At 43.3% G+C, this 24,459-nt stretch overlaps 1 protein-coding gene across 1 annotated transcript in view; it reads right to left on the minus strand.

The window, feature by feature from the left end:
* Positions 1 to 24,459, minus strand: part of kmt2a (lysine (K)-specific methyltransferase 2A) — a 33,755-nt gene that overhangs the window by 6,289 nt on the left and 3,007 nt on the right. Inside the window, exons 2-26 of the mRNA XM_079480908.1 lie at positions 16,732 to 16,801; positions 13,229 to 16,506; positions 12,963 to 13,140; positions 12,642 to 12,867; positions 12,474 to 12,535; positions 11,907 to 12,380; positions 11,741 to 11,802; positions 10,009 to 10,239; positions 9,780 to 9,926; positions 9,223 to 9,318; positions 9,014 to 9,134; positions 8,826 to 8,939; positions 8,511 to 8,695; positions 8,250 to 8,423; positions 7,985 to 8,095; positions 7,820 to 7,893; positions 6,519 to 6,721; positions 5,952 to 6,052; positions 5,718 to 5,855; positions 5,411 to 5,569; positions 5,212 to 5,329; positions 5,038 to 5,113; positions 4,797 to 4,957; positions 4,582 to 4,710; positions 60 to 4,491 (exon numbers count right to left, since the gene is read on the minus strand). Coding sequence (XP_079337034.1) covers positions 60 to 4,491; positions 4,582 to 4,710; positions 4,797 to 4,957; positions 5,038 to 5,113; positions 5,212 to 5,329; positions 5,411 to 5,569; positions 5,718 to 5,855; positions 5,952 to 6,052; positions 6,519 to 6,721; positions 7,820 to 7,893; positions 7,985 to 8,095; positions 8,250 to 8,423; positions 8,511 to 8,695; positions 8,826 to 8,939; positions 9,014 to 9,134; positions 9,223 to 9,318; positions 9,780 to 9,926; positions 10,009 to 10,239; positions 11,741 to 11,802; positions 11,907 to 12,380; positions 12,474 to 12,535; positions 12,642 to 12,867; positions 12,963 to 13,140; positions 13,229 to 16,506; positions 16,732 to 16,801 — 11,120 coding nt within the window. The remainder of the gene's footprint in view (positions 1 to 59; positions 4,492 to 4,581; positions 4,711 to 4,796; positions 4,958 to 5,037; positions 5,114 to 5,211; positions 5,330 to 5,410; positions 5,570 to 5,717; positions 5,856 to 5,951; positions 6,053 to 6,518; positions 6,722 to 7,819; positions 7,894 to 7,984; positions 8,096 to 8,249; positions 8,424 to 8,510; positions 8,696 to 8,825; positions 8,940 to 9,013; positions 9,135 to 9,222; positions 9,319 to 9,779; positions 9,927 to 10,008; positions 10,240 to 11,740; positions 11,803 to 11,906; positions 12,381 to 12,473; positions 12,536 to 12,641; positions 12,868 to 12,962; positions 13,141 to 13,228; positions 16,507 to 16,731; positions 16,802 to 24,459) is intronic.

Here is a 24,459-nt window from a genome sequence, read left to right on the forward strand (position 1 = left end):
TAAATAATATTCATTCACCAACTAGAAGCACATTACATTGTGAAATATCACGTTGTTACCTTGTAAAAGACGTGGCTTGAATTGCAGAGATGTCAACAGTTAGGATATCTGATTGAAGTCCTTTATGTTTCTTTCCACCGCTCTTATCAGAGTTTGGTCTAGACCGTTTAGCTTTTTGCTTTCCTTTTGCCGTGGAGGCACCTCCAGAAGGCGACTTCAAGTATTGTGGCTGATGCGGTGGTCGTGTGATGGGAGAGGTTCGTGAGCTCTGCGTCAGGACTCCAAGCACGTGACCTTTGTTTAGTTCTCGAGTAACAGGATTAGGGGCGAGCGCCACCTGACCCGCTGAACTTGCACTCGGGTCAACAGGTTTATCCGTCAGGATCCGACCGACTGAATGCTGGAGATGAACGCTGCCCTCCTTGTCCACCTGTTTGTTGACAGACATGCTTATATTTTGGTTTGGGGGGAAAACGCAGATGCTGCTAGCAATGGATGTCTGGACAGGATTAGTAAGCGGAGACATCATCGGGGTTCCCGAATGAAGAACCCTCTGTTGCTCTGGGAGGCCCAGGCTGTGAGGGTTGGCTTTGATAAGCAAGTTACTTATAGGTCCTGTGATGTCTGTCGAGCTAACGAGGCCCGGAGCACTCAGTGATACCGAGCCTGCCCCCAAAAAGTTTCCAGGTGCACTCTGAGCCACCGACACCACGTTTAAAACAGACTGATTTGGGTTGAGCCCTGACACTGTACATGGCAGCAGGTGAGTCGAGGAATCGTGTCCCAGCATGCCAGGCTGTGCTGTGGTTGAAATGGGCATGGGTTGTGGAAGGAGAGTAGGTTCCAAATACATCACCCCTGCTTTGGGTCGTTTTATGATGTTGGGAATTTTGCGATGAGGTGTGGTCGTCGCGGTTATCAGGCCTGGCTGGGCAGGGATGCCTGCAGCAATTTGTGAAGGCGAGAGGTTTATAAGGGTCATGTTGGTCCCAACATCTGAAGGAGCAAGTGTGGGTTGACTCTTTGACCGTGCCTGTTTCTTGCTCTTATGGGAATGAAGACGTGAAATACGTTTCTTACCTTGAACAGAGGGGAGCATGGGAGGAGCTGTCATGATGGATGAGGCACTAGCAACGCTAGTAGAATGACTGTGCCTGTGTCCTGCCTCGGTCACAATAATCTGGCCATCATGAGCGGGGACTCCAATGAGGAGACCTGATGTGGTGCTTGGAATAACAGATTGGAAACCAGTCTGGGCAGTAGTAGTAAAGGCATGGATTTGTGGGTGGTGAGAAATGGGAACTAATCCTTTTCCACCAGCAGGAAAGATGGACTGCGAGGTGGAGATGCCAGCACTGAGGCCTGTCAAAAGAGGGGCGCTCGCGTTCATGACACTTGTTCCAGATGAGGTAATCTGAATCTTTTGTGTTAAACCATTAGGTAGGGTTTGCAATACATAGAGTGGCTGCAGATGTTGGTTTAGCACTATCAGTTTCTCTGGACCAGGTTTGATTTGAGAGGCAGTAGCTTGAACAGCCGAGCTTGCAATAGGAGCAGGACCTGTACTGATTGTGGCAGCAGGAATAAACTTCTGACTTTGGAGAGGTACGGTGGGCGAACTAGGTAAAGCTGGCGTGCTTGTAGTTTTTGTTGGATCTTGGCTACCCGTTTCTGCCACTCCAGGACTCGCAATATGGTCCCCATCAATCCGTGCTGGAATAAAATGTTCTGGAGTCACGTGACCTTCTGGAACCTGGGAATCACCACATCCGTCCTGTGGGCTTTTGGTGGATACGGTGGTGTGTGTTCTTTGTTTCTTCCCACTTTTTTCTTCTCCAGATTCCTCTGTGGTAAGAGCCAACATGGTGCGCTCTGAGGTTTCAGGGATGAGCGAGCAATGATTCTGGTTGTTTACCGTTGGACTGCGGGTTGTTAAAACAGAGAGGTCGGAGGGCAGCTCGAGAGGAAGAACGTAAGGCTCTTCTACGGCAATTGAACTGTTCACTCCGCTCTCCACAGGTTCGGCACTAGGCAACGGCTGAGTGAAATCTTCAAACAGCATGTCCTTCCTTTGGTTAACGTCCACCCCGTAACTCTGATCTAAAGAGAAGGGTTCAGCAGATGGAGCCTCTGTCTGCTGTCCTAACTCCTGCATTGATGGGGTATTCAGCACAAATTCCATTATATCCGACGGCAGGATGTTACCACAGTCGTCACTGTTGTTGTTATCAGAATCAGACTTGAGGAGATCAGTGCTAAGCGACAACTGAGAATCAAGAGGGTCTTGTCCCTCTGTTTTAACACTCCCTAACGGAAGACAGTTATCCTTCTGATTTTTACGACTGTTACAGCTACCACCCCCTCCACTCGTGGTATTATCTGCCTCTTTCCCAGAATCGATACTTAATTTGTCAGTCCTGCTTTCTCTTCCCTTCCTCTTTGTTGAGCTTTTGTGTGTGGAAGTGGCGGCAGTGGTCGTACTGCTGGTGCTTATGCTGACATCGCTCTCAGAACCATCATCTACACCATCAAGCTGACCGATCTGTTGCAGTTCCAAATTTTTGGTTGCGGTCGACACCTCGTCCCTATCTTCATCCTGCTCCTTTGCCTGATCCCTCAAGAACCTGTGGATTTGTGACCCTCTTCCTAAACACTGATCTATGCCAGCAATTGGTGGAAGACCAGAGTTAGGGTTTATGATAGTGCGTGTGAAGTTATAATAGTATGCATCCTTGTTCGAACCAATTCCTCCTTCCTCGTCCTCTCCACTGTCTGCCGAGGAAGATGTGCTCATATCATCCGCTCCATCTACTTGTCCTTCAGCCGAGCGTTTGCTGCTCCCTGTCCTCTTTCTCATGGAGAATTCCCCGCTGCTGTAGAAGGGGATGTCTTCCTCACCGTATGATCGCACGCCATAGAAAGGTGTTAATCCAAAGAACATGTTGGATCGGGCACGGGCGCTCCGCCTCGGGTATCTGCGCTTCGCTGAACCCGCTGAACCGTCACTGTCGTCCTCATGGTGTTTATCAACACTGCCTTCATCTTCTAAATTATGATCCTCTCCTTCATCAGCACTTCTGCGGTCCATTAGACGCTCTTCTGAATCGTCAGGGTGGATGTGGCTGTCGGATTCAGAGCTTTCAGAGCTTGCAGATGGGGAGAAAACCATTGCTCGAGAGGACCTTCTTTGGGGACCCTGGCTGCCGGACGTGACAGAAGTGAATGTGTTAGGGGATATGCCAACAGCTTTGGTTCCATTCGGATCCATTTTCAGAGGCAGTCTCTCTCTCCCTCTCTGTTTCTTTTCAACTGGAGCAACTTCTTTAGTGGACTTAGAGTGTACGTGTGTGGGCTTGATACTTCTCTCCATTCCTGTTTTTGTCTGAATAGCCTCCACTGCTGAAGCATGCTTTTTCTCGAGGCTAAATCGGTCTTTGGACTTTAATGGCTTTTGCCCTTCCTTCTGATCAAATTTATTAACTTCCACTGTGCCAGAAACTGTGTTACTGCTCAGTGCTGTGGCTTTATTGCTACTGTTGTTTGCTGTTGGACCTTGTGCTGCTTTGACGCCGCTGCTTTTCGAGTTGCTGTTGAGAACCTGGTTTCTGTTTTGAGGAGTTTCTTTTCTTTCTTTTGATGCATCTCTGGTCACACAAATTTTTGCTTTGGAGTGTTTTTCTTTGGTGCAAGAAGTTCCATGACTAGCAATCATGGCAGGACCCACCTGGACGCCACGCTTTATGTCCTCTTCTCCCACCTTTGCATCAGATGTCCTGAGAGGCTTCATTGCTGCTGCTGGAGCTGGGCCAGACACATAGTCATGGGACTTCCTACCTCCACTTTTGCTATAAATCGGCTGAGGCAAACCAGTCTTTCCGGTGTCTTTTGATGCAGACACTGATTTAACATTTCCTTCCTTAACAGGATTAGCTTTGTCTTTTGGAAGTGTGGCAGGTGGATGACTGGACGAAAAAGTGGCTCCAGCTGGAAGGTCGGTATCTTTTGTAGCTTGCTTCCCCTTCTCTGTTCTAAAACTGCCACTTCCTCTCTGATGCCCTGTCAAAACAGCAGTTCCAAGAGGTGGTGACACCTGACTTATGGTAGCTGGTTGTGATGATTTCAAACGGTCACCCTCTGACTGCTTTTTGGTACAATCTTTTCGTTCAGTGAAACCAAAATTTAGTCGGCGTTGTGCCCCACTGTTTATTGCATTAGCCTCTCGACTGTGAGATCTTTCTCCAGATGTTGCTCTTCCTTTTCCCATGTCCCTGTTTACGGTTTCCTTGGAGGTTGAGGACAGGGTGACAGCAAATGGATTACCGGTCTGACCAGATACTGTTCCTCCCTGTGGAGGGGAGGAAACCTTTTGCCTGTGCGGTTGAGGGGAGACAGAGGAAGTGCTGTGTCGGCGAGATCCGATGCTTCGTAGATTTGAAGTCAGCAAAGGGTCCCCCACAGTCACAATCTCATGCACTGACCTGGTAAAACCATCTTAAAAAAGAAAATAAAAAATCATTATAGCTTTTAAAAATAAAATCAGGATAAAGTATGTAAAAATATGTTGTCTTATGTAACTAATACCTGGGGAGGGAAGTGGTCTGGTAGTGGGAGAACGATGACATGGTGGGTAGCTAGGGTGTCGGTTTCTAAAATAAACCATTGGTTTTGGTCTGGAAGGCACATTCAGGGGTTTTATGGAATCCATGTCACCTGAAATGTTAAGAAATAAAAAGTATTCTAAAAAGTCTAACAAATGTTTGAATGACGACCATTAAATGTTACATGAATCTTTTTACCTGATATATGTGGACGATTATGAGCCACTGTGCGGTTGTCCTCTGTAACAGATGAGATGTCATCAATAATTTCTGTCATAGAGGACCGGCACATCAGAATTCTACATTTATAGACGCAACGCTTGCGGGCATCCAGGGTACTCCAGTAGACTCGTGAGCATCTGGCAAAATAAAAAATTATTAGAAAACATGCAACTTTTATTATCTTAAGTGTTTAAATAACACTATTTTGCAAACTTACTGATATCCCACAGGAAACAGCTTCTCACAATCTGACAATTCAGTTAGCATACCAAGACAGTCAATGGTCATAGACCCTGTACCGAAAAAAGTAAATTGTAAAAAACATGTTTTTAGACATTTGTTCACAAATTAAGTCAAGACATACAGACATACAAGACATACAGAAACAGACCTATCATCATGTGGATGCTGTTTGGCTCCAGCCCATTACTAAACTTCTTTCTCAGACTAATCCCCTCAAAGTCCACAAGGACCCTCCGTGTCACTTCAAAGCCGGACTCTGGTACCACCTTTAAAATAGATTTGTCACTTGCAATAAATCCAACACAATACATCACTAGTTCATTATTTTTATATATTTAATTCCTTACCTCGCCCTTTATCAGAGCTCTGTGACGCTGACAGTAAACCTTCTTGTCCTCTAAAAAGGCACACTGCTGCTGACGGGCACACATGAAGTGATAGCAACTGGTACAGGAGGTCAGGCAACAACTCACTGTGGCTCCAGGTTTGCGACAATTCTCACATCGCTGAGAAAACAAAGTGGTCTATTTTTAGGTGAAAGATTTGTGGTCAACAGAATTTTTTGTAGGCATATTCAGTAACAAAAGTACATAAATGGTATATCATAGCACTCTAAATCAATAAAAAAACATGGCATGGCATATGGCTTCGTACCAGCTGTTTGCCTCGGCTGACTGCCAAATGGACATTTTTGAGAGAACCATCAACATCCTCAAACACCTCTGCTGACCACAAAGCGCAATTCACATGGGTCCACTCATTCTGACCAATATAAAGCAATCTCCCACAGTCCTAAAAACATATTACAAAACAAACATTGAATTACAGTAGAATCACAAAGCTACTACTGTATGTGCTACTGTATTTTTTGTGTGAGTGTTGACTAACATTTGTGTTCTCATCTCCATAATTCAGACAAAGAGCACACTGTCTGTTGTCACCGACATCAGGGGGAGGGGTAAGCTCAGGGCTGTCTTCATGACTCAGGTCTGAACACAAGAGATAACCCTGTGTAAGTGATCTACAAACACGTTTTAAATATCTGTTTGTACTGAAAACATATGCAAAAAATAAATCTCCTTCCCCAGAAATAGCAGAGAGGAAAAGATTAGTCACCAGATTACTCATCCTAACATTATTACAAACCTACATTGTGGACGCACAAAAATGATTTTGAATATATTTAATACAGAAACATGCCAGTTTTCATGGCATTTCTAAATTGTGCTTAACAGCCTTGTTAAGCCGGTAACTTTTTCAATATCAATAAAGAGGTTCATGTAGGGAACCTGCTCACTATATTGCACGACATATTCTTATATACTAAGAAACCATATCTTAGTTTGGACAACTGGGCTGAGATTTATCCAAACATTTTTGTTACAAATGCAACAGACAAAAGGATGACAAACATGAGAATATGTTGAGCGAATTTCTTTGAAATGAATTTTTCACCATGGATCGGCTTGGGTGGTGGAGGTGGTGGTGTTGGGAACATCAGAGAATCAGACTCTCCAGGGGCTTTTGGTCGGGGAGCGGGGATGATCTTTTTCATAAGCAGAGGTTGCTCAGATCTGGCAATCTCCTCTCTCTCCTGCCACTGGGCATAGTTGTGGTCCAAGGAAGGGGGCAGCACAGCATTCGGAAGCAGTCCACTACTGCAAAAGGACAGAGGCCCAACAGTGCTCAGTTATCTGTGTCTTTACTTTATTCATGTCTAATGTTATACATCAATCTATTAGGGGTGTGACGAGACATTAGACTGGGTTTACAAGAACGAGACGAGTTTTTAAAGAAATCCGAAATGAAATATATAGGGAACATTTTCTTTTTTTTAAATGTAGACATTTTAAAATCTACTTGTACTTTATGAAACAAATTAAACTGCTATATTAATGAATTCTATTATGCAGTAATTAACAATATTGAAACACTGCAAAATCTTTTTTCACAAACTCAACTGGCCGGCAGTAATTGCACAAGAAATATGTGCGAGGCGCTGCAGACAAGAGACACGTGCGAATGCTGAAACCCATCCTTCTAGCGCGTGTTTATGTAGAAAAACAGTGGGAAAGTCACGTTGTCTATGAATGGCGGGGTCAGTCACTGTAGTTTATACTTTATAAAGTTATTAGCGTGTTCTGTACAGTAATGAAAAATCGCACCACAACAAAATGTGCACTCACCTAAATGCTCCCAAATATATTTTGAGGTCGCACATGTTAAATTTAGCTATGCAATTTTCGAGCACAGCACTCCATCATGCCAATTGCGTGAGGATATTGTGTTCTCACGAGACCATTCATGCCGCGAGATCTTGTCACACCCACATCATAGGCAAAGCTTGTAAAAAGCATGTTTAATTTCTTTTTGAAGAGTACTCGAGTAATGTCCAGTACACATGCACAAAAAACTGTTCTTAATAATTCATGGCAACAAATGAAGTCTATTCAGGCAAACCAACCGCAAGACAGGTCAAAGCACCAATGTGAAATGTGACACTGTCTGCTAACCTCAAACAATGGAACTAGACCATACAGGCTTCATTCCCTATGGGAATATTTCTGCTCTAGAGGAGAGCAAAGAATAGACAGACACCTGGCAGTAAGCGTTGCATTTTTAAGACCTTATTCACTACGATCACTGATCTTACTTCATGAATTCATTTTACTTCCTGAAAATATATTTTAAATTATGTAATGAAATGTTTAAAGCCAAAATTAATATTGCAAATAAATTTCTTGGTAAAGACTTACTTAGGAGCGACTTTGTGAGTCTCCCAGAATTTGGACTCCTTTACTCCAAACCATGGAAAAACCCGCTCCATTTGCTGTAACCAAAAAACAGTACCATTAGCAACAATAAAGTAGGACGACAAGATGTTCCACTGTCAAATATTGCGTCCACAAGCTTTAGCTCACCCGAATAAAGAAAGACTTGATCATGCTGTTGGCCTTTCTGCTCTCCATCTGACCACCATCTGAATTAAAGGCTGTCTGAATGATTTTAACAATGTCATCACTGAACTCCAGCTGAAATGTAAGAGCAGAAAATGACACCTGTTCTCTTTTCTACGTGACCTGCATCTGAACCTAAGTGCATTAGAAGCTCAAACAGCAGCAAGAATAGAAACATAAAAGCTACTCCACATATCTATTCAATAGGGAGGCGATGAAATATTCTCACAAGAGATTTATAGCATCCTGAATCCATTTTCTTCTCCACGGACTCCAAATCGAGAGGTGAATCATTTGATGGCAACACCTCTGTCAGCACAGGCGGGTCAGGACCCTCAGGGGAACGGCGTGAGGGAAGGCTCTCTTCTGTTTCTGGGTTGAGCTCAGGTGGTTTCATAACGGCCTGAGACAAGGATGAAGGCATCAGCAAAAAATACAGAAAACTGCTCTATCAACTTCCTTTGGTCTTCTTTTGTTGGTGGAAGCTCACCTGTCTGTAACGAAGCAGGTGTGTGGATGTGCGAGAGTTGAGCAGGGCAGTGAGAACCTGTCGAATGGATTTCTGGATCTCTTTCTCCAGGACATCAAGCCACTCAGTGTGATGTGGCTCAGTGCATTTTACACAGGTATAGATAACCTTCTCAGGCAGGTTCGACAGGAGCTCATACATGTCATCTAAATAAAAAAGATAAAGATTAAGCTTTTAAGTATGTAGGTTGTAACTCCAAAGCATAGCAACTATTTTGTCACATTGGTTTGTGAATATCGTGCGGTCAGTCTAAGCCATAAAAAACAGACAACTTACCGGTTAAATGTTCACATTTGGCATGAACCCAGCAGTCACACTTCCTGCACTTCACCAGTTTGCTTTCATAGTCATCGTTGTCATAGCACTTATTACAGAGCGGGCAGAAGTTGCCTGGGAAACAAAAATTATTGAGTTCACTATTAACTGTGTACATACCATAAAAAACAACTGTGATATATACTGACCTTTAGCAATGAGTTTGGCACAGTCCTGACACAGAGAGAAATCATGTGACCACTGGGCATCCCAAGCTTTCCCTGGTTTAGTGGCCCCACAACTCTTACAGCGTACACATTTGGTGCAAATCTGTGGTAGAGGGGAAAATAATTATGGGCAAATGCCGCAAAGGCACCACAGATGTTACAGTCGTCTGAGCTTGAGTGTGTGTGTGTACCCAGACTCTCTTCTTGTTGGTGGGTCTGGTAGGGTGGTTGGGTCCCAGGCACTCAGGATGAAAGCTGTTTCGGCACTTGTCGCACTCCAGTAGTTGCTAGATGATGTTAAGAATAAAACTTTTAAAAACATCTTGGTTTTCAGACTCTTCACAGTTGTTTTCCATTGCAAATTGCAAGTAAACATGTTCAAAAAGGAAAGATAAATTCAGAGAGCAGACAGGTGTTTGCCTTTTACAAGGATATATTTTTAAGCAGCACATACCAGATGGGGACATTTATCAGGATGTTGTTAAAAATGTGGAAACGTTTTAGATCCAAGCTTTAAATATTATGCCTTTCTATTATTCTATAAACATTCCAGCAGAATGAATTATATCCTTTTGATTTTATTTGAGTTACTGACAGAACAAATGAAGAGAACTACTTCATTATATCAAAACTTCTTTCCCCTAAATTGATCCAGATTTAAATCGAAATCTAAACTTTATATTTAACGGGTTGTAAAATCTAAAGCGATCTACAGAGCACAAGAAATGCAAGTGTAAAGAACTCTTACTTTGGTTTTCTGATACTTCCGGCCACAAACATGGCAAAAGCGACACCGGCGGCAGCACCAATTCTCCCACTGTTCCTCATGGGGGCGCTCTGTCTCTCCCAAGCAGAAAAGGTGGAAAGGCTCACAACACACCTGACAGAAAACAAACTACAAACAGCAAGCTGTAAGTACACTTCCAATCATGTTTTGCGTTTTTTTAGACACAACTTAAAAACAAGCGAAGGCCTACCTCTGTGTTCCCGCTGCTGGCACAAAGAAAGCACACTACCCGTGGGGTGACTGGCACGGAGGTAAGAATGCTGAGCCCACCCATCTCCCAGACATTCTCAATGTCATGGTCCTCCTTGAAATCTACTCTGATTCGATGCACTCCATCGTAGGGCGCTTTCTGCTTGGTGGTGCCCCCACTCGAGGGAGTGCTCTGGGAGTTTAAAGTACTGCTGTCTGGTTTGGAGGGTAACTGTCGACAAGACAAAAACATTGCATTTACAAAATGTGTTAGGTTAGCACGTGCTTCTGTGCAAGTATTAGTATTCTGGGCAAAGAATACATTTCTCAGTGTAGCAGGCATACAATACCGTTTTGCATAGAGTTAGGCAGAGCTGCTTGTAATTTGAAGTGTGTTTGTCGTTGTGCTTGTTGATATGTGAATTTAACTGACGGCGCACAGCTATTTATTTAGTTTTTAATAATGAAAAAATTTATTTCACGGTAACGATATATTTCATTGTAACAATTTCCCATTTTAATTCTATATCTTATACCTAATTTTTCCTAGATTAATTTGACTAATTTATTAGTTCATTTTCATGCAAGTTATGAAAATGTACTATAGATATAAAATTAAGTTCTGATAATCAGATTTATTATTTATTTATATTTATCTTCTGGCTATATCATATTTATACAGTAGGAAGATAGACAACAAATATAACAATGAAGTATGAATATATGCACAAACAATGAGAGTGCAGTATATGACTGGTATTATAAACTACTGTTCATGGGGTCTGTACTGTAGGTCTTCATATCTCTTCACTCTCTGCGCACTTTTAGTCTGTAACCACACATCCACAAATCTACATCAGTTCGTGGTATGATTTGACTAAGTGTATACGAAAGTAAGGTGGGCATACCCATCAGTACAACTGCTTTGGAAACTGATTACATTTCCGTCACACACTTGCAGTATTTGACCAATAACTATGCACTGGTTAACTGGCCAATCGTAGCGCACCTTGCTTTTCAGAACGATGCACTTCGTAAAAAATCAGCTCGTTTTAGAGAGGCGGGCAAAGAGGATATACAAACATGCACGGTGTGGGGGAAATGCAACGTCTTTTAACCTTAAATCGTGTAAACACATTGCATTACATCTTAAACAAACAATAATATTTGTTTTAGCTGTGTCATAGGACCCTTTTAATATACAATACAGGTGACCCTCGTGGATTTGTCTGCATATCACTGTATGAGGACTTGAACATGTGAGCCTCTCCAGAGCTGCTCTTAAAGTTTATATTTGAGAAGCTGCTGTCAAACACACAGTTGAAGGGTCATCGCAACAACCCGACAAAATAAAGGTCCGGTTAATTTAAACCAGATGAAAAAATTATTTACTTGATAACCTGTAGTAAACACTATAGTATACTGTCATATTTACTAAAGCAAGTTTCAAAAACACTATAGTACGAATACATTTTACTGCAGTTTATACTAAGGGTAGTTGTTATGTGGACAATATTAAAAATCATGTGTGTAATGTAACATTAATGTCCTTTAGTAATCCTCTCACGTAAATAGGCAGGGAACTGACACAGACATTTTATACTTGTACTACAATGGTTTGGCCTGTGCTACAAATTTAAAACCTCTATAGCACCAGTGCTATGTGCAAAGAAGTTAACGTAAAGCCATGGGTTAGTGTGTAAATTCAATAAAAAGATTGTAAAATAACTTGCCTTCTCTTTTGGTTTAAGCTTGGTTGCTTGTACACATCGGGTGGCCTTCTTTTGCTTTGCTTCTGATGCGAAAATATAACATTATATTAAAACAAAAACTATGGTTTATGAGCAGATTTACAAATGGTACATCATACATACAGTCTGTCAGATGGCTTCTCCAAACCTGTGTCTGTAGTAGAACTGGGTTGACTTTGCTGCTGAGATTTCTTGGGCTCACTGGTTTGGGAATTTGCAAGGCCTTCCTTTTTTGCTGGCACTTGGCTTTGCTGCTGCAAGGACTGCTGAGATTGTGCTGGTGGTGATGATGGGGCAGCATGCAAAGAAGTGGCTGACGGACTGGCCTGCTGCTTCCGTTCTTTTCTCGAAGCAGAGCTTGAAGGGGCCTGAGTATGCTTGGAATCGTCAGAAGGACTAGGCGAGTGCTTTGGGGAAGAAGATTGTGAGGATGGTGATGCAGGCTGCGTCTGGTTATGTTTGTCCTCTCCCTGGACAGGCGGTGGAGTTTCACTTTTCTTATGGGGCGGGTCTTCCCTTGGAGAAGAGGCTGGTTTGGGGCTTGCTTCAGAACACTGCGATTTGACATGGTGATGTGCATCCTTTTTTTCCGACCATTTATTTCTCCTCTTATCTTTTTTACCTGTAGTTGATGCAGAAGATAATGAACTGAAATACAGCAAAGTTGAGATCACCTCTTGCTTTTAAAGAAATATTCCTTAAAAAAGAAAATCACCTTTTGCCTGCTTCTGAAGAAACTTTGACGGCATCCACTGCAAGTTCTGACATTTTCTTACTCTGTGACAAAACAAACATACATGTTATATGCTTTCTGGAAATTATTCTTTAATGGTGTAAAACCTAAAACCACAGTAGTACTAACAAATAGAAATTTTACACCCACTTGCAACATTGCTTTTTAATATTGCGTCCCCCAAATTTGGGCTTATCCAGGCAGTTAGTGCAGACCCCACAGTCATTCGGGACCTGGCAGCCAGGACACTGCCCGCAGCGTCGAGAGCGCCGGCCCTTCCTGGGAGGGGCCTCCTGGACTGTTTTCTGCCTTGTTACTGGCTTAATGGGAGGTGTGGGTGGCTCTGCCTCCTCTGACCCCGCAACCGACGATTTGTCTAATGAAGTTGATCATCAACAAATTAAGTCCAAAAAACATTTTAACAAATCAAATTATAAAATTATACAAAGTTTCTCAAAGCTGTTTTCTCACCATCATTTCCCATGGAAGACAAGATCTTTTCTCTCTCCTCCCATGGCAAGGCACTAAGGGTAGGCATATCATCTGGGAACACAGCACGGTTGCGACCCAGAGCTACAGCTGCACGACGACACACATGCTTTATGCGTGGACCACGGACAGACGTCTCTGAAGAGTCACTCTCCTGACCCTAAAAAATACACAATTGACAATTATACTTTGTATAGCTTTTCCTAAACTAGGAATAACAACCATAAAACACTATCAGAGGAACATACCTGCAATTTTGGCTGATCATCCAGTTGTAACTCTCTCTTCTCTATCTTATTGAGTTGCGCTTTAGCCTTTCTCAGCAGTTTTACAACACGCCTGTCTGTACCTGGACTCCATGTTAGTGATGTGGTTACAGGGTTTTTTCTCATCTGCCCCGCCTGGGTAGGAGCACTCAACCTTTCCTTGTCCTTCTCCCTCTCTACGCCCTCCGTTTCAATGCTTTTCTCAGAAGGTCTGCCTTTTTTTGGAAGACGACCCTTGGATGGCAAGGCCCCAACTGACTGCATTGATGCAGACTCAGTCGGGGAGGCCTCTGCACTAGAATCGACCATGACTGATTTTTTACGACTAGGGTTTTTTTTCTGGGAAACAGACTCTTCAACATCCCTCCCCTCGACAACAAAGAGGCTAGATGTAGAACTGGGGGAAACCTCTGATGAAAGACTCCTCCCTCTCCTTTCCCCATCTTTCCTTCCATCTCTTTTGTTTTCTTTTTCACGTTCCCTAGCCTTCTCTGCTTCCCTGTCCTTCTCCCTTGAACCCATGTCTTTCGTACCAGAGGCACTGCATTCTCTACCTGCTTTTCCAGATGTTTGAGCATTGGGTGTAAATAGTGAGAATATCTGTGAGGATGAGGCAGAACCCCTGCTTACGCCGAGACCCCCGGCGGCTCGTCTCCCATCCGAAACCCCAGTCAGGCCAATTGAGCCTGATGGAAAGCCACTGAAAGCTTGATTTAAGGCACTGGCAGCAAGCGGACTGACTCCAGGCAACGGGCTAGAATTGCCAGTCACACTTATGGGAACAGAACTGCTCAACACGGATTGTTCAGAGGGGGATTTCCCTGTCTGAACTCCTGACTGACTGCTCCTGGTAGTCATGGAGTGTGAGGGTGACCTGGGTTGTCCACGGGAGAACTTGGACCCCTTTCTGTTTTTGCTTGATGTTGGTGAGACTTGAAGTGGGGACAGGGAGCCAGGACTGCTGCCTGATGAGGATGGGAGGGTGACTGACTCAAATATGCGGGAATGAGCCGCACTCGGAGTGAAGAGAGCAGGGCGTAGTAGAGGGCTGTGCTTTTTGAGTGGTGTATCAAAGCGAGACGAAGGTTGCTGGTGGTGATGATGCAGGGGGGAGAAAAGCCTGGTACTGGAGCCAGCTGCACTGCCTGGTGCAGGGAATCCGCCAGGTGCAATGCCACATCCGCTAGGCCCTGGAGAAATTAGTCCCACATCTTCAGCTGTGAGCGGTGGAGGACGAAAGTTGTCAAATGTGGGCTTGCGAATAAGGCCCTCCTTCGCGTACTTCGCAGAGGAGAAGTACTTACTTTCGGCGCATGACAGTGACGTCCAGCGAAAAGTGGGCTCACGTAATATGGAGCGACGTTTGTCGTGAGCGCTGGAGAGGGAGGTGGGCAGGTAGGGAGCAACTGAATGCGGCAACATCCATGAAGAGTGGGAGTGATGCTCTGATGTATTGGCTGAAGCTGCTTGGGGAGGCTGAGGAGGGCTGAGAAGAGGAGGTGAGGGGGGGGAAGAGGAAGAAGATGCTGTGGAAGAGGCTTGTTGAGATCCGGGCTGTGTTGACATCAAAACCCCTGTGGCTGGGCTGATGATAGCCTGTTTCCTTCCACTAACCAGACTACCTCTACCACGTGCCACTAAAGACCCCCTCCTGTGACTTTGTCCTCTGCGACCCCGCCTGCTGCGTGCCATCAAGACTACATGGTCTGGCTCAGATGGTGGTGATGATGGATGTGAGGCGTGGTGCATGCTAGTCTTCGCCTCTCCCTGAAAGGCAGGGGAATGATCAGGTTCTTCAGAGAGGGCTTGGGTGCCCTCAGAGGCCTGCGAGTCACAGGAAGAGTCATCTAGGCTTGGACTGCTGGATCGAGATGACTCACCAGAGGAGAGCTGAGAGGAATGCTGCGAAACAGCGCTGGAGCCACAGGAGGCCGCACTGCTACTGAAACGTCCATTGCTAGCGCTGTTGTTGCAGCTGCTGTTAAGGAGAGTCGCCGCTGCCGCGGTGGCGCTGGTGGTCGAGATAGGAGGTGGTGGGGGTGGGAGAGAATCGACAGCAGGCCTGGCCCCTGATGTGGCAGCAGCTCCACTCGTGACCGGCATTGTGGAAACAAGGGCGGGGGAGGATGACGTTACAGGTTGGGGTGCCGAGGCCACAGAGTCCAGTCGTGCAATTTTTGTGTGTGGCGGCGGAGTGCTGAAACTGACCTCATCAATGAAGCGCTTTGGAGTCTTGATGATGCGCAAGGACACTGTGCTCACAACAGGCATGATAAATTGCCTGATATTCGTTAGCTGTGTTCGCCTCCTGTGCCTGCCACCCTCAAGACTTCCAGATCCCTGGGTGCCTATAGCCTCTTTCTCCAGGAGTTTCTTTTTCTGAGCTCCCTTCTTGGCCCGTTGTAGAAGCTGCTTTGCAATAGTGGCATCAGTGCGTTTGGACGGAGGGACAACACGCACAGGCTTGACATGACGAGGGCTCTGACGTAACCCTGAGGGCCTAGAGAGTTTAGAAGGTGTTACCGGGCTGACTGCTGGGGGTGAGTCGTGGGGAACTGGGCTAGCGCGTTCATCAGCAGGATAAGAAGCCCTGAGCTTGATATCGTGTGGTGTGCTGGGATCCAAATCCTGTACCTGACGAACTTTGAAGGCTTTATGTTTGGCAGTCCCAGGCACTGTAGAGGACAACTCCTGGAGCGAGGAGGCAATAGCAGCCTGAGCAGCAGCATCAGCTTTGAGGCGCTCAGCAGAAGGCGGTCTGCCACGTTTCCTTTTTTGTCCGACAGGAACTGGGACACCTTTTCTCGCAATGGCCTTTAGCCTAGACTTCAGGGGGCTCAGTTTGACATCCCGGAGTCTTTTCAGTTTGGTCACCTTGGATACCTGGCTGATTTTGTGAAGCTTTGCCTCAGATCCCTGATGCTTCCCAGACCCGAGCAGAGTTTGCCTTTTCTCCTCATCTTCATCCTCCGCAGTGTCCTTGCGACATGTGGGTCTGGAGCTGCATTCCTGTGCTGCATCCCTACCATCTTCAGGCAGTGCATGGCTGCTCTGTTGCCAGCTTCTCTGGCTGGCAGAAGCAGGTGGGCGGCCTCTTCTTTTCTCTCCAGAGCCAGGGGGTCTCCCTGGTGGTCGTTTAACCTTCTCTGTAGGAACTGTGGTGACAGGCAAAGAGGCTGTCTCAACACTAGGGCCAACTCTCTGTGTAGCCAGAGCCCTAGGAGGACGTCCTCTGGGCTTCTTTTCTGGTGTGACAGGACCTGACAAAAAACAAATGCATTCCTTAAAGCCTGAAATATTAAAAACTTGCAGATTCAAGCAAAGATATTTTTTCTATACCCCTCATAAACAGTTACTTGGCAAAAGAGCAGAGTAGAAAAGAAAACAATTAAAAAAATGGCAATTCCACATCACATTTAGAGATACTTGAGAACACATACCAAATTTAAGACATGGAATAAAAGATCAAGTAAAAGGTACTTCACCTATTGATGTCCTTCCTGGGCTTTGTATTGTTCTGCTGTCATTGACTGGGTCAAAGCCACCAAATTCTTCCTATAGAAATAAAAAGAAAAAAATGTTTTAATTAACTTTACAATATAGGTCAGTGTATGCACTGTAACCTAATGGGCATTTTTACAAAATAAATGCCCCTGAGGTATAAATCTGTCTTTTATGTGTGGTACGACTCACATTTTTGTTACACTCCCCTAAATGTGAAACACTGAGCCAGGAGATCACTCAATATGTTAGTGATTCTCATTTAGAAACCATATCAGACCTAACCTCCTTAAGCACATCAGGCATAATAACAACATCCAGCAATACTGGATAATGTTTATCTAGTTAGGAACTTCTGTCGCGAAAACAAATTCCTTGTATGTGTGAACATACCTGGGAATAAAGCTCATTCTATTCTATTCTTCTAACCACAGAAATCTTTGCAAACAGTCTACTGTGTAAGATTTGCTTGCTCTAAATGAAAAAGGGACTTAAAGGGACAGTTCACCCAAAAATAAACATTAATGTAATTCATTATCTCCCATGTCATTTGAATCATGTAAATTAAGTGTTGTTTGGTTAGCAATGTCCTTCAAAATATCTTCTTGTGTGTTCTGCAGAAGAATGTAATGTAGGTTATGAAACGTGACACAGGTTCGGAATGACATAAGGGTGAGTAAATGGTGAAATATTTTGGGTGATTTATCCTTTTACAAAAGTGACAAAAACATCTGTGCTGTCTATTGATGCCACTTCCCGCTGAGATGACCAGTTCCCTCAGAGTCATTTCTACTCAGGTATCCTCAGCAGCTGTTGTTGCTAGGCTGCATGACATCAGCGCTGATCTCACTGTCAGGACATCTGTTGCAATGGCCGTATCGCTTGACAACTGCTCCACCACGGTCAATCAAGTAGGCTAAGCTTTGCAGACGTCCCATGATGGGATTTTATAAAGCTCTGTGTGTGATAGCCCTGTGCTTATCTCGCACCTGACATAAGGGATACAGGGAGGAATGCTGATTAAATGGGCCCTCTGGGCTCTTGCCTTCCTGATCCAATTCTGTCACAAAACTTTAGGTAAATCATCATTTCAAATCCAATTTTGAGTAAATGTAGATGCTCCATAACCCTTCAAGTCTGCCACATTTCCTACATTTATCAGATTTTTCAACAGGCTGTAATTACCGGTTGTGATAGAAATGTCACAGTCATTGAAAGTGTCCTGGTATGCATTCAGTCTTACTGACAAAGATACAATCTAGGAGAAGGCATACTCTATTTTTGTGGGTGTAGAGGTGCAGTGCATTTTTTGAAGGATCTGTTGACAGAAATGCAATTTAAAATACAAGATAAAGCAAAGAAGCAAAAATGTGACGACATCTTAGATTTGTGTCGGTCACTTAAGTGCTTTGAAAGAGTGGAGTGTTGGGCCAAAACTTGCAATTCGCAAACTCACCACTACATTTAATACACTGGAACTTTAAACTGTGTACTTGAAGCCAGGAGCATATCAACATGTGAAAAAAGAAAACCAGTACCTCAACTAATTGGTCATCTCTATTCTCACAAAATCACTGTAACTGCTTATTGTTAGGTACATTAAACTATACACACTATTATTGGCTAGATAAATTAAATGGGTTTCCATTACAGTAAGAACTGACAAAATTCCACAATGCACTAGGGCCCTACCTCTCAAAAGATGATTAATGTCTGCAAGTTCCTTAAACAGCCTATTGTGTTGATTTTCAAGCCTTGAGGGGGAAGGGGTTTATTTCATATTTTATATTTATAGCAGCAAGTGGGGCTGCAGCTAAATCCCTTCGGTCCTGTTTGTAGAACAGATGCTATCAGAGACTGCACATATACAACCCAAAAATTTTTAATTACAAGCAAATCCCCATTCAGCAGTACAGACCAAATTAAACGGCAATCTGTGTCATCAGATGATCACTGCTCTCCATGTTTATCTTAAAGGGATACTTCACCCAAAAATGAAAATTCAGTCATCATTTACCCACCCTCAAGTTGTTCCAAACGTATATCAATATCTTTGAAATGACGAACACTTAGGAAGATATTTGGAAGAATGCTTGTAACCAAACAGTTCTTCTCACCATTGACTACCATAGTTGCGGAAATAAATAGTATGGGAATCAATGGGGGATGAGATCTGTTTGGTTACTGACATTCTTTCAAATATCTTACTTTGTTATTTATCATAAATAAATGTATACAGGTTTGTAACTAGGAGTTGACCGAAATAGGTTTTTCAGTCAATGATAACAGATCAAGTAGCCCGAAAGCCAATATTTTGAACAGATATATACACTATGTCTGGTGTAAAAATTAAAAACGTGTTCAAAATTAAGAATAAAAAGAGCTCTGACAAAACACTTCGCCCAAAAACCATGGTTACTACAGGTTTACTCTAGTAACAGCATGGTCAACAGTCAGGACAGAAAGAAAAAAATACCACCTGATGTGGTCACTGTTTACAATGAAACCGTTTATAGGTACTTATATAATACCTATTATAGGAGTAGTGATTTTTTTTCCGGAATGTAAACCTTTCCTCTTTGTTTGATGAACAATCTTGCCATTTTGTTTTGTCATTGTTTGGGGCTAGCGCACATCATGTGAAATAGAGCGCTCTGCGCAAGGATGTGATCACATACTGAGCTGATGCGAGAGATACTGTACCTGTCTTTACTTTCATATATGGTACATAATCAGAGAATATTAATTGCATCATTTCAAAGTAAACACTTTAATTCTATTCCCCTGCAGTAATAAAAAAAGATGTGCGGCGCATTAGACAAAGGAAAAACTCTTATTACATTACTCTTATTGTCAACTGATGTGCGATCGCTGAAGCAGCTAGAGCTAGCTAATGGTTTCAGTGTCAGTGATTGGCCGAACTCGTGACTTTCAGCTAATCAGATGGGCAGTGGGCAGGCATTACTCTAGGCCAGAGAGTGGCGTGTTGCAACAGAAGAGACTCCATTAGAGCTAAATAGCGCATTTCACTAATACATTTATTTAGCGGCAAATCGGCTTTGAAAATAGCCGATGTTGATAATCATAAAAATGCTATATATAGACGTCGATAATCGCCAGGGCTATAATCGGTCGACCCCAATTTGTGACAATCTGAGGGTGAGTAAATGATGACAGAATTTTCATTTTTGGGTGAACTACCCCTTTAATTAAAGCATCACAAAACCAAAAAGGAAAAGAACCCTCCATTCAGGTATAATAGTCCAAGACAACATTTACAGTTAACACTGATGGCAGCTTTTGTTAGTTATTTGCTTCAGCTCTAAAAGACTACCAGCAAAATGATGACTTCATTTTTGCTCTGCTTTTGAGCTGAAGGTGAGTACTAGAAAGCTGCGAGCAGCGGAGCTCAAAGTCAGCGTGACACCATGAGTACTTCTCAATGACAGCACGACTCTGCTTCAGGCACTCAGGCACGTGCTCATGCACAAATGCACACACACCCTCCTACACCTTGTGTGCGAGGCACGCTGCAAGATGTAAACAACATCCTTAGACAAGAGGAAAGGGGGAGGGTTGGGGTACACAAGGCATCGTTCTGACCATAAAAACACGATGTGGCGTGATGAAAAGTCAGTGGCTGACAGGCACACATGAAAAGCCAACATAAACAACCCACCCACACACTACAAGTTCCGTCGATCCGCACTGGCGAAGCTGCTCAATCAACACCCACTACGGAGACGGAGGGGGAGCGGCGATACTGTGCTCGAAAGTGACACTCGGCTCGGCCAAGGCGCCTGAGCACCTGCTGCCAGTGTTGGATGGGGGAGGAGGGACAGTGGCTGGAGAGTGTGTGACACTTTGTTATTCTCGACATCCTTTGTGTTCTTCTTTGTATAACCTCTAAACCAGCAGCAAAGTCATAAATCATGAGAAAAAAAAAGGAAGCACGAATTTAGAGATCGGCCGATAAATCGTTTTCACGATATTTAAGCATTTTACCAAATAGGTATCTATCTTCTAATATCGGATTCACCGGTAAGCGCTGCCATCTTGTGGCAGTTTAGAGAATTGCATGCAGGACAGTCATTGCAGCGGAGCATCTGACAGGAGAGGGGACAAAAACAAGTCAACGAAAGCGTGCACAGGCAACGTATACTCACTCAAGCTGCTTTAATAAATAAACTTTATTTAACATAAAACAATTCGTGCACAAATGAGATGTTTCACATTTAAAACCTGATATGTAGTTTACCTATCTCAAGCGATCGCAGTTTCAATATAATGTCAGTAAATGCTGACGCAAATATTATTAACATAACACCAGTTGAAAGTTATTTTACATTTTTTATTTGTTTTAATTGGGAAGAAATATTTTTGAACAAAGACACTTTAGTAACAGTGCACTTTATTTTTTGCACTCTTTCAGACCCCCCTATTTATTGGTGTATAAATACAAGTTGTTTTGCTCTGTATGCAAGGAGGGAGTGATTGATTACAACACAACTGACAAACTATTTTATTTATAACAGTGTCAAAAACAGAAGTATAACAGTAAATAAACATCGGTTCTGCATCTCGAGTATCGGGCACTTAAACATGCAAATAATTTGTCTCTTTATCGGTTAAAAAAATTTATATCGTCGATTACTACACTGATTTGTGACTAATGCTTCAGTTGGTCATGATGACATACCATTTTTGGGTCTTATTCAGATTCTGTATGGATTTGAGGGGACGGTGTGTGAAATGGATTGGATCTGCAATGGACTAAGCAGAGCTACACTTATATTTTGAAGCTGAAATCTAGAAAGTCCTTGGATATAAGATACAGAACAGGTTGTTTGAGAAGGCTAGTGCCAACACGTGAGCTGAGTCACAATAACAAGACAGAATCAATTAAACACAGTGATTAAATATTGCAGTGTTTATTGTAAATAGTTTAGTAATAGTAAACAGTAATTCTCCTTTTCAAATTTATGTGCCCTCATAATCCTCAGTTAAAATCTGAAAATGCACGTCCTTCCTGTAATGACTATCCATCTTAAATGACGTATGTTAGACAGCTTGAGCAGACATCCGTTAACTCCTCCTCTTCAACTGTCAGTCTGCTGCCAGTTCTATTTCAAACTGCTGTTTTTATACATCAAATCAAATAGCAGAGGAAACAGCCGTGGCCACTATTCGAAAATTCCATTTCATTCGGAAGTAAAAACAATCGCACTTTTTTAACTTCAACGTAAAACTTCCGTTTCATGGGGACTTTAACATGGCTATTCCTTAAAGGGGCAGATATAATCCTTGTTTGTGCCACCTCTCAGTGCTGTAAACAAAAGGTAAGCAAACAGACTATTTGTTTACATACACTCATTACATCCTGTTCTGAGCAAATGGTCACAAATAGGGATGGGCCGGTATGAGATTTTGACGGTATGATAACCTTGCACAAAACCGGTCACGGTTTCACGATATTACTAGAACATCTCTTAAATGTGTTATTTTTTCAATAAAAACAACTTTTCCACTGAACATAATACATTTTATTTTGAAGAAACCTATACAACATTTTGGAACAGTAAACATGTCAGGTTAAATAATTTAAACGAATATGTGAGTTCTTCTAAATTAAATGTGTCATCAATAATGCTCTGAAATCATTTATTGTTATTTCAGTGTTGATGCACACACACACACACACACACATATAGCTATAAACACACTGTAGGAGCGAAAGAGTGTGAGATTGCTAGTGTGTTGCATACACACAAACGGGCTCTTTCTGTACATTACCTGCAGTTGGCGTTTTTAAATTTCGTTATTGTTAACAGATGTAACGTTACACAAATTACAGGGCCTTAAATGTATAAACGTGAACGGGATATCAGCTAAATTGATTTATTAGACTTGTCCCCGCTCTGTGAAGTAACGTGAGTGGAGGAAACTAGTTCATGTTCGGCTAGTTGATTAGCCATGTTATGTGTGTAACCGGTCCCACTCGCACGGGCTTCTATGACGGCATTACAATGCCGAATGGGAGACGGCGCTCTAACGAGGAGGCAAAAGACCGCAGTCGCATCTCTGTTGGTCGGGGAGTGAGGTTTTACACACTTTACAGCTCTTCACTAGCTGTCCTCCGTTACACTTGCTTGGGTTAGAAAGCTGAATAGTATTTATTTTAACAGTGCTAAACACGCAAAGATGGTTGCAAATGTTTATATAAAGAAAGCATTGCCTTGAATTTAGCGAAGAGTGATGGGTGGTGCTCCCGTAGATGGGCTATCATATTTGACGTATTGCCTCCCCCAGCAGCCACTCTTATTAAAAACTTTTTACAAGTTAGATGTCCTTTCTCCTCCAAGCCGCCGCCGTCTGAACTTTTTCGGTACCCAAAAAAAAATCCCACACGGCAGACTTCGTCTTTTTTGACGGGGGAAAAAGTTCCAAAGATTCACCTCCTTCAGCCATCCTCCATACACGTAACTCACTCCCTCTGACTGCGTGTACCAACCGGAGAAGGAGGGGTCATGTGACTCGTTACGTTCACACACAACCTGAGGGATTCCTGTAACTTACTTTTCGTCTATGAGGACAAGAAAAAGCTGCTTCCCTAGAATGGCATATAATTGCGCGTGTGTGTGTGTGGCCACAAAGCATACATTTAACCCTATAATCACACTAAACCGATATATCCACATTAAGAAATGTAACCGATCATAATTTCTAATCCTCAGGATATTTGATAGTGAAGCCTTTCAAAACATCAATGAATATACATCTTCAACGTCTATTCAAAAATATTTAAATGTACTAGAAAGTAAGTAAATGTAAATAAAAAATGAGACAGGTAAAAAAAATTATGGAACTTTATGCTTTTTGTCTTGAGTTAAAGTCTCATAGCAAAAGCATGTTGTCTGGTCATCCAGAACAAGCACTTTGTGGTCACATATGAGAAATAATTTAGTTTGTGTCAAAAACCCCAGCCAAAAAACAACCCCCTCAAAAAAAACATGTTGGGAAACCCCCAATAATTTAAGCCTTTGATTATTCAAGTCTCTCGAAACACAAAAGGCATTAGGAGAAATTTCCCTTCATGTTATGCAGATCCGATTCTGTGATGTTGCTCATGCACCCACATTTAAAGCACCCAAAACCGAGAGTTCTCAAACAACATGTTCCAACACCTCTCGCCCACGCTCACGAGGAGCCGTGGCTTTAAGATACAGGCTTGATAAAAACAAAGATGCGCCTCCTGCTAGGTGTAATGAGAGACATAAATTCAGAGTGAATTGCCCCATGCGCTCAATGGCTGCTGCTCCCCAGACCAAAAAAAAAGAGGGCGGCAAAACCCCCTTTGCCAGCCTACAAAAGCAGAATAAAGCCATGGATGGGACGGCCTGTGTCTAATTCCCTCCCCGTGCTGTCCCAGGGGGAGGAGGGCTCGCTCTTCACCCTTTGATTTCCACGTCTGTGCTCTTTCAGCCGCCTGCGCTTCTTAAGGGCCGGAATAAAAGCAGACACAAAGCTTCCTGCTATGATCCACACGCTGTCTAGGGGACAGGGCCCTCTCCAGATAAATAGGCCAAACACCTGCTGGACTTCTTCCCTCCGTATAGGCTGCGCCATTCATTAGAAACCAGTGGAGCAAAGCATTCATTTGCTGTATCCATTCAACTGCACTTTTGTATGAGGCCTTGATATTGATCCTCATT

This window comes from Barbatula barbatula (genome assembly GCF_947034865.1).
Source record: "Barbatula barbatula genome assembly, chromosome: 19".
Classification (NCBI taxonomy): Eukaryota; Metazoa; Chordata; class Actinopteri; order Cypriniformes; family Nemacheilidae; genus Barbatula; species Barbatula barbatula.